The sequence below is a fragment of the Paramisgurnus dabryanus genome, chromosome 1, assembly GCF_030506205.2.
Source record: "Paramisgurnus dabryanus chromosome 1, PD_genome_1.1, whole genome shotgun sequence".
In the NCBI taxonomy this organism is placed as follows: domain Eukaryota; kingdom Metazoa; phylum Chordata; class Actinopteri; order Cypriniformes; family Cobitidae; genus Paramisgurnus; species Paramisgurnus dabryanus.
In genome coordinates this window covers 66,452,401-66,462,699 of record NC_133337.1, presented here as the reverse complement: position 1 = coordinate 66,462,699, position 10,299 = coordinate 66,452,401, and the positions used below count along the sequence as shown (strand labels likewise).

Below are 10,299 nucleotides of genomic sequence, written 5' to 3'. Positions count from 1 at the left end.
TGAAAACTTTATCAGGGCAACTTAAATTCTCCTTCCTGATGAAGGTCATGGCTTATTTGATTTTCAATACATTTTCGTTTTTATGACACTTTAATAAAAAATTTACTCATAACAGAGCTATGAAGGGACATTTATAGCCATGTGATTAAACCATGGTGCAGTTTATAATTGTCTTGATTGCAAAAAATGTACAAAAAATACATCAGTAAACCTCACACATTTGCTCGTTCAGTACTGAACTTTTTTTGTAAATGTTTACACGGTTAAATTCAATTAATTTGGTTAATTCAACTTAAAAATATTAGTTAATTAAAAGTAAATGTTGTTTCAACTAATATTTTTACAATAAATTAACTCAAAATTTAAGGCAACCAGGTAACTCACTTTTTAAGTTGATCAAACTTTTTTTACAGTGCAATTTCTTTAAATAAATTATGAGGATGGCTAATAAAATATTTAAGATTCTTTCATAGTTTCTTCATGCGCTGTTGGAAAAGTAGAAAAAAATTAACTTCAAATCTTTATTTTCAAATCATTATTCAAATCATTATTCAAATCTTTATTTTCATTATTCCACAATACAAATGACAGTATTACAGACACTGAACCACAAAGATTACTAAAAAAAAGAATAAAAAAATATGTAAGTGCTTATAAGAAATGCCAGTCAGCCTTTTGGTCCGTCACATTGAATATTCAAATAAAAACAATAATAAAAATAGAGAATTAAAATTAAAAGAATAACCAAATAAATAAAGATGTCTGTACTAAATCATATACACTCAAGTCACTCTACACAAGTACTGTAAGGCTAAAACAAGAGAGCAAAGTCATTTTTTCCTGCTGCAATCGACATCAATTGTAGACAACTTACCTAAGTGCATTTTACAGTGGATCTACTGTAACTAAAATACATTATACACTTGTCAACAATCTTTTAAAATAGTTCTTCTAAGCAGAGAAAATAGGTGCTAGTTAATTTAGCAAAATCAAAAGATAAGACAGCATTACAAAAATGTGCCAAAAAAATATTACCAGTAAAAAAATACATTTACAAGGCAGTCATGGACTTCCTTTTGAAGTCCGCTGGCATGTTTGGGCTAACAGATGGGTTTGATTAATGCATCCTATGTCTACAAATATGGTCCTTTTAACATGGTGGGATACTGTAAAGGCAACACATAAAATATCCAGCGTTGATGTTGCTTGATCAGTGAACATTACTGTTTGAGCTGCGGAAACATTTCCTCAGTCTTACATTCGAAGCGTCTCAGTTTTACCTGGACTAGAAATGCATATGAAAGATATTAAAAATATCACTTTAAACAAAATTTTCACTCATTATTATATATTTCTTTTCATGAAAAGTATATCACATTTTAAGGAAATGTGTGATTTCCTATTGAATAAACTCTTTCAAAATGTCACAGGTTTTTTTATTGATAACCTCACGGAGCTTACGGACACGCTTGACGCTGGAAAGAGTGATGAAGCTGTCAGGCTGCAAGACAGCCATGCCGTTATTCGCTTCACCCATGATGATGATCTGACCATCTGCAGTGGTGATGTTAGGACACGGACAGGCCCAGTCCATGTTCTCCAATGTCACTTCCAAGGGCTCCTTCCCAAAGAACTTTAGCCCCATTTTCTCATCCTTCAGGATCTCCTCCACGGTGATCAGAGCACGACCGGAGTCCTCTTCCTTCGTCAGCTCCATCACGCGGCCTAGAATCACAAAATCACTTTTACAGAAGCTGGTCACCATCTTGTGCCGTGGCTTGCATGGCTTGCACTGGTGGATCTTTGGAAAGGGACAGGCCTCTTCGCATGCTTCTTTGGTCTTGAAGTTGTTCTCATTGCCTTTACAACCACCGTAAATGAAGGGCTGGCACTGTCTCTGGAAGCCGCTGTAGGCCCAACGTGGTTCATATGCTTTGCAAGGCCCCTGATAGCTGGAAAGGTTACACGGGGCAGCGAGTTCTTTGCGGCATGAGGACATGCATGCTTCGTATGTCTCAAAGTGATTTTGGTTTTTGTTGCAGTTGCCGTATGTGAAAGTGTTGCAGTTGTTCCTTTGGGGGTCATAAAACCAACTCAGCCTTTCATCTCCGCAGTCATCGCTATCGGGCACCTTAAAGCACTCATCAGCCGGGAAAGATGTGGAGTTGTTCAGCTCATCGTTTATAACCGGGTCTCTCTGGACCACAGAAAGTGGAAAGTGAGCTTGGACTGAGCCACCCGGGTTTGTGGCCGTGCAAGTATAGATACCTGCGTCTTGCGACTGGGCGTTGTAAATAACCAGCTGGCCAATGTTGGTGACGACCACATTTCCATGTACGTGGTTGGGTTTAATGACCACCTTGCCTTGCCCCTCCAGGTGCTTCTCCCAGGATATCTCAGGCTTTGGTCGGCCAGCGACTTCACAAAGAAAACTAGCCGTCTCGCCAACAAACACAGACTGTTGATTTGGACTTCCCACCATGAGAGGAGCATGCACATCTAATGGCGTGGTGTGCTGCATGGCTGTCGTGGGGAATGCGGTGGTGCCTGCGGGCAGAGGGCTAGTTTTGGGCAGGGTGAGATGAAACCGGCATGTTACCATGGACAAGGAGATGCCCTTGGAGCAGGCTTCGGCATCCATGTAGCACTTGTTGTAGTAAGTCATGCCATCTGAGGCACAGGTGAACTGGGGTTCTCTCTCACAGCGGTCACGACACTTGCACACGGGCTGTCCGTCCCAAATATCACACTGTGAGCCCTGCTGAGTGCACATGAACTTGTCGCAGGTCGCTTCCTTAGGCATACCCATTGGCCCTTTCTTTCCTGTAGCATCTATGTAACGGGCCGCCACACAGCTTCGATTACCACAAACATTGGCACAGCATTTTTCAGATGTGTCACAGTCCTAAAGAATAAAGAGGAATTTTAAAGAAGGTTAATGCAACAGAAAAGTGAAAATTTTGTTTTATAAAGGAAATATCCAGTGAAAGAATGCTAAAAAATCATATATGTTATGCAAATCACTCATCTGATAAAATGACTAGCTGCTTATGACAGTAAAATACAGCATACATGCAAAAAAGTCTCATATTGTATATTTTTTAAATAATAATTTTACCTTGAATAACATTTTTGACATGGCTTTATGCAGTCAATATTAAAGATATCAAGGTTATATTTTCACAGAATGTTGTTTACATTATTTAGAATGATTTTATGTAGAAAACAGTAAATCACAAAAAAAACTACTTTAGCTGGTTTAGCACAGACTGGGTCACATATATTGTTAAATATAAGTTTTTTAAGTTAAATGTAAAAATGAATTAAATTGAAAGAAATTACAAACCTGATCAGATTCACATTCTCGCGTGCAGGTGCTCATTGCATCAACCCACAAATTTGGGTTTATGTCGTTTGGACAAATCCCTGCGTGGGAATACGCAGCTCTTTGCAAAGTCATGCCTTTTACGCATTGTCTGTCCAAAAATAGAAACAAAAACTGTCCCGCCACGAACCAGATCCAACGAGGAAAGAGCATCCACCACATGTTGAAAATCAGAAATAATGAATAATTGTAGAATTAGGCTTTTGTAACTAACTTAATTTTATTGAAACAGCTGAGCAAATCTGAGCGCTTCGAGGTTCCAAGCAGGAGAAGAAATATCCTTGATATTCTGAATACTGTGTGTGGCAAGTGAGTTTAGATCTCTGTATTTATACTCTGATAGTTTAACATTCTTGAACAACAAAGGCTATTTCCCTGACCACAAAACTCGCCCTTACGCGCAAATGACAGTTATGAATTACTCTGTAGTTCTAGAGACGATTAAAAACATCTGCCCCAGAGTTGGGTTGGTACTAGGACACCTGCCTTTCTTTGAAAGTACTGTAGCTCGCTTTAACCCTTTGTCCTCACCATGCGCGCACCAGACGGTCTGAGAGCGCGCGCTGCTTTTCTCTTCGCGTGAAATTCCTTCAGTGTTTCTTGAATGTGACAGCAACACTTACAGTAGCCTACTCCTATAATACAACTAAAATATATGTTTAACTTTATATTTGACAAATTGGTTACAGAATCAGAAAGACAGACATAAACATACACTGAGGTAAAACTGAATAGCCTATGCAACGTTTATTTTGCAGCTACAGTACAGTATGAATGAATGTAGTATGAATAATGAGGTATGATCGAAGTACTGAAGACTATATCTAACTATAAGAGTCGGTGTATAAGGTCTTAAAACATATTGTAGTGGTTTCATTTGTCCTAAATTTGTTTATTTATTTTTATCTATCTGACTACTTTAATGTCTTTTATTAATATCAACCTTAAGTAAAATACTTTTAGAAAATATGTTTTAACAAACAATATATATATTTTCCAGACAAATATTGAAGGTATGCCTGGAAAATTGGATTTTAAACTGCATAAAACCTCATCTGTTTAAAGAACTGTTTTATTGTTGTAGTAGCCTATTCCCCATTTAACACGTTACCCTGGACTGTATGTGACAACATGTGTGTTGCTTTTTTCCTGGCCAATATCTGAAAGATGTCAGTATCTTTTAAGCTACAAATCAGTTTTTAGTGATGCTGTACAGTATGCATTAAAACGAATAAACCATTAAAATACACCAGTATGCTTATTTATAGTAAACTAGTATTCCAGATACTATAATTTGAACCTTACCATAATTAATATTAGAGAATATAGTACAGTATTTCAATTCACTATAGTTAATGCTACATAATATTCTAGTATGCATTAATAACGTGTATTAATTACTATAATATTCTACAATTTGCTAGTTTACTATAGTAAACACATTTTCCAACATTCAACCCAAGACTGCGGTTTCATGTTGCTCTAACATGCATCACAAACTCCAGAAACCCTGAGTCAAAAAGAAAATCTATTTGTGTCAAAAATTAAAGCTGAATAAAAAGGCTACATAACCCACCTTAACCCTACCAAAAATACATCCCAGACGAAAGATATTTATTCACAGTGTCGTTTAGCGACTGTTTAAAACTCACGTCTTATACGCGCAATTACGCATTTCACTCATTTTTATTTAGTTGCCAAACAGTAAGTTAAAATGATGAGAATTACCATCACAATGACTTGCACATTAACTGACTAATAACTATTATGGTTTAAACATTACGAAACTGGATAAGTTAGAGCTAGCCTACTTTATAAGGTTTATCACTGGGCTGAGTATGAGACGTTTCACCTTATTTTACCCCTGCAACCATGGATTACATTAACTCTCTAGGAGATTTAAAGTTTTTCTGAGGAAAACATTAATGTTTCAAAAGTGTCAAATGAGGACAAAGTCTTTATAAATCCGTTTAAAATTAAAATATAAACCCTGTGATTATTTAAATACCAATTTGACATAAAAGAACTCCTGTACTGTTCATTCAGAATTAATATTTTTAAACCAAATGAAACAATGAATGTAAAACACATGTGGTTTGTATGGTTTTGTTTATTCTTGGTCAATCTCTCCTAATTTGGAAATATGGTGCCGTACTGTTTGTACAATATTTTACTAAGAATAATCTAATAAAACTTTTTTTATCTAATATAAAAAGTTTTTTTATGGTTATAAGCGGAGCTTTGGCACTATACCAAACCTAAATGTCAAAACTCAGTACAGGAGACTGTATAAACAGTATTCATATAATATCACGCCTCAGGTGTTTGGATCCAAATATATCATTAACCGAACGTCTAACAGCACATCAGTGTCTTTTTAAGCATTTCAGAGGAAATATGTTCCACTGAAGTGTGTTCTGAATACAGGTTCAGAGGAGTATGGCCTCAAGGGGGAATAAAAAGCTTTCATGGGGCCGCTTCTAACTGCTGGCACATTGATAACATACTGCAACACCAACTAAGACTTCGTCTTTGATTGATTGCTAAAGAAGTAGCTACAACACAGTGCATTCTTTCACATAACCCACTTTGGAGACGGATTACCTTACTTGCCCTCTATGAAGGCAACACATTTGTTGAAGAAAATAGTTCAATGGGAGCAAAAATTAATAAACTCCTGTCAGTCTGTACATGTTAAGTGAGGACTGATGTGACCTCAGGCTGTAGGTTGAAAATAATAGGCTGGTTATTTAAAAAAAAAGAAAAAAAAAGAAAAGCAATCTCAGTAAGAGTCTATTCATAGTCTAATAACGTTCTCATTAAAAATCATTTCAACTGTCAACACAAAGATAATAATAAATGAATGGCTCCAAAATCCAATTATTTGAAGACAATATTATATTTTTTTCATGTAGACATAATATGTTTAAATAGGCAGTGAAGATTGATAAATATTTTGTCTGTGGCATTCAAATTCATAAACTGTGCATAAACAATAATTTTCTGTTAATATTCATTTTACTGTTTGATATTTATATGTTTTACTGACGAAAATGTCCCAGTTTCCTGAAAAGGGAATAAGTATCATGGTGTTGATGCTATGGCCAAGCAAGGTTGTGTAACACTGGCACAGATGATTGCTGAGTACACACTGGACTAAGTGATCAACTCTGAAGGACCAGAGACCCTGGTGTTGAATCCAAGTCCAGACTTCAAACCTGCAAATGTGTGCAGAGAGGACCAGCCTGGCACAGCACAAACATCATGTATGAGTGCACTCAAAGATGGAGACATGAAAGATGTGACACCTAAGAGGGCCCCTAAATCGTAGGGGTGAAGCCATACCACCTGCCTCGAGGAAAGGCGCTGCTTGGTGACCGTGCTACCTCTATTGCAACCCCTAAAGCAGAGTAAAAGCTGGGATGGTTTACACCACTGGCCAGCATGTTAAACATAAATTCTAAGATCTCCTATCTGGACATAGTGGGTGCAGCTTTTCTTGTTTGGGTGACTCACGACAAAGGCTTGCAGCACTAGCAGCTGGCCAGTTCCAGAAGGCACCTTCGCAATATAACCATGTCTGAGGTGCAGAATAGCTTTGACCATACCCAATGCAAAGTTTAAGCAGGTGAAGTCTATGGACATTCTACTAATCTCCTACTCTCTTGAGTAATTTCAGTGGTAATAGTAAAATTATGTAAAAATCGTCTCTTAAGCTGGCCCTAAGGGTTCAAATCAAGCCTCTGATAAACTGTCCAGGTCCACAGAATGGTTTCAAGAAGGATATTGCAACCTGAAGCTAGGCCTCAGCCATCGAGTAATCGAGACACTGAGAGGTGTCATCCCACAGAGCCACCATTAACAAGTACATGTGTTTGGCAGACATAGCTGCCAGATATAACTTAAGGGTAGCAGGAGTTAACCCTGTCAAAGAACTCCAGCACTGTATCAACCGGAGAGTGGACTAAGTTCAACTGCAATATGGACTCCTTCACCTATGCATGGGGAGTCATCATTTAGTAGGTCTCTTTTTCGCATAAGAAATGTATAAAGACCTTGCTGTGTAACCCTTATGACCTTTGATAGGTGGATCAAGGGATGAAACCCACACTCTTGAGCAAGAAAAACTCGTACAGTAGACCAAGTAGCATAATGTTGGCTGAAATAAAGTGAGGTGACGTGATTGCCAAAAGTGGTAACCCATACTTGAATGTTACCTCTGCATTAAATCTATCCATTCAGTCGTAAAAACATGTAGTGCAAACCATGAACACATGCATACACACACTAGAAATGGAGAGCCCTTTCCTGCATCACCCGGTAGGGGTAGTTTTCCTTATTCTAGGGCACCTTAGTCTTTTTCTGGTGCCATTGAGAACTAACCAAGTAATCTTCAGGTTACAAGTCTAACTGTCTAACTAATAGGCCACCAGGGGAGAGCACAAACACAGCCCCCCAGCTGAAATTTTGCACTCAAGATTTCCATATTCTGGGAATTTACAAGCGTCAGCACATCTGGGAGTGCAATGAATGAACTAGCAAGTATAAGCTAGCCTGGCTCCGTCCTCCTACGTGCTTCCGCTTAATTTTCATTTCGCTTCAGTCTGGGACTGCTGTGTAGAGTTTTATTTTCTCCTGCAAAAATCTGCAGGTCCAATCAGCGAACAGAGGGGGGTGGCTAAGAACGATGACGTTTAGGTTGTGTGTCAGTTTGAGTTGTAGTTCAGTAATGGCAGCGGAGAAAGACGTGAGAAAAGCTATTCGGTCAGTTGTTGCAAAGCTGCCGAATATACAGAAGTTAAAGCCGGAGCAAGAACAATGTTTGCCAAGTTTTGTTGGTCTGATCATTCGGACTTGTTGTTTCCGGCTGGTTTCGGCGCATGATATACGTCACAACCACATGTTAGCAATTGGCTATGGCAGATCCTGAGTGACTCTGGGCAGATCCAATAGTTTTAAACTTCAACAGAGGACCCTCCTTAACAAAAGTAACGCTTTGCAATGGAGCGTGGCCAGACTCTCTGTACAAATGAAATGTACAGGTTGGACCAGGCTAAGTATAAGCCAGTCGCCAATGTAATTCTGAACATGGATGCCCTGGAGTAGTAAAGAAGCCATAGTTGCATCCTTGCACTAATTCAGGGATGGGCAACTTTGGTCCTGGAGGGCCGGTGTCCTGCAGAGTTTAGCTCCAACTTGCCTCAGCACACCTGGCTTAAAGTTTCTAGTATGCCTAGTAAGACCTTAATTGGCTGCTTCAGGTGTGTTTAATTATGGTTGGAGCTAGTGATGCAAAGTCCGATTCATTTCCGCGAACCGGCTCATTTCGGACAGTTCGGCTCATTGAACCGGTTCAAAAAGCCGATTCACCGGTTCCTGACGTCATCAAGAAATGACATCACTTCGCATTTACTGTATCAATGAAACATTCAAATAAAGTCGTTTGTGTCAACACATTAAAACATAAAAAAACCATTGTTTTTGTGAAGGCATATAGCTGATTTATTTCCTTTCATTCACAAGAAGTTAGTAATGTTTGTGGTCACAGTTTCAATCGCGGATGATAAATAATAAATGCCAGATACAACTGACCAGTTTTGACAAGCCTACAACTTGAATAAGATTCCTAAAAGTGATGTACAATTGCGGATCATGTGTAAGTATAAATAATAAATACAATTGTGTGTTAAACTCATTGGTCTTCCTTATGATTTGCATGCACAATAAATCGTACCAAAACTAAAGCTTTTTAATAAACAAGTATATCAAGAAACTAATAAAAAAAAGAAACTTCGCGCTTCAGGCTCATTCAAATCCTCGATGATTCACACACAGTGTCAGCAACTCATCCGTCAGAATCGTCGGCAATCCTCGCCTCGGCAATCATCGACAAAAATCGTCCGGTTCTTGAGTCCGACGTGCTATTTCGGCTGTGCGTCCTGCGTCATCAACCTGAAACCTATGCCCAAAACTAACGTTTGATTCAGTTCGATTTGTGAACCGGTTCGACCGGTTACTTCCTGAGAACCGGTTTAAAAGAACGATTCGTTCAAGAACCTAACATCACTAGTTGGAGCTAAACTCTGCAGGACACCGGCCCTCCAGGACCAAAGTTGCCCATCCCTGCACTAAGTGAAAGTGTGTGGGGATAATGCTATGTGTATGCTACATGGTACCAAGAATTACAAGCTGAAAAGCCAGACTCCCTAATGGAAAAGGGCACATACTCTATGTCCATAACAGATCAAAGCTTATGGTAAAGCAAATAGTTCAACCATGACCTCAGCAAAATGAGGTCTACTGCCAAATAACTGAAAAGAGGTATCACTTCTTCGAAATTTGAACCGCAAATGACCCTATATAAGCATACTGACTGATCAAGAATAAGCAAAGATGAGGCAGACAAACCCCTCCCAAAGGGGAAGTAAGCTTCATTTGGGAGCAACTGCCTGATGCCACCGGTACCTGGGTGCAGTGAGAGATAAGCTCTTTGAATGCTGCCAGCTTCCTCTTTGCTTCCCTGTATCTGTCAACAACAGTATTTGTCACGGAGTGACTTTACACCAGCGGAACCAAAATGGCGGAACCAGTTCCGCCCAGACCCATCTCACCGTAACACCAGGCCGGTTCCGGCCAACTCCGGACAGAAAGTTAAGGATTATCGGGATCAGGTGTGTTGAGCAAAGGTGGCGAGTGGTGATTGGACATCGTAGTGAAGAGGAGGCTCATAAATATGGCGTTAAGGTAACCGGAAGGGAGGTTCTGTTCCACAGGTTCGCTTTGGGAGCCCTGCTGGGTTGCAGTGAAAGGGGGACGGGTGAGGGGAAGCCGAAAACCAAAGCCAAGAGTAAAAACGAGCGTCGGGATAATAGAAGACAATGGCGGATGAAAAGTAACCTTCAAAGAAGGAGTGA

The 10,299-nt window shown here is 39.2% G+C and overlaps 1 protein-coding gene across 1 annotated transcript; it reads right to left on the bottom strand.

Annotated features, from left to right (window-relative positions):
• Positions 1 to 535: 535 nt before the first annotated feature.
• wfikkn2b (WAP, follistatin/kazal, immunoglobulin, kunitz and netrin domain containing 2b) lies at positions 536 to 3,839 on the bottom strand. The gene is made up of 2 exons (XM_065253515.2): positions 3,347 to 3,839; positions 536 to 2,905 (listed from the first exon to the last, which is right to left on the bottom strand). The coding sequence occupies exons 1-2, from the start codon at positions 3,545 to 3,547 to the stop codon at positions 1,400 to 1,402; spliced, it is 1,707 nt and encodes a 568-aa protein (XP_065109587.1). The 5' UTR covers positions 3,548 to 3,839; the 3' UTR covers positions 536 to 1,399.
• Between the last annotated feature and the right edge of the window lie 6,460 nt (positions 3,840 to 10,299).

What these genes read in the sequence shown, in the direction of transcription:
- wfikkn2b (XM_065253515.2), bottom strand. Translation starts at nt 3,547, where the DNA reads ATGTGGTGGATGCTCTTTCCTCGTTGGATCTGGTTCGTGGCGGGACAG. An exon ending in GAGAATGTGAATCTGATCAG is followed by an intron (nt 2,906 to 3,346) that starts GTTTGTAATTTC and finishes TTTATTCTTTAG; the next exon opens with GACTGTGACACATCTGAAAA.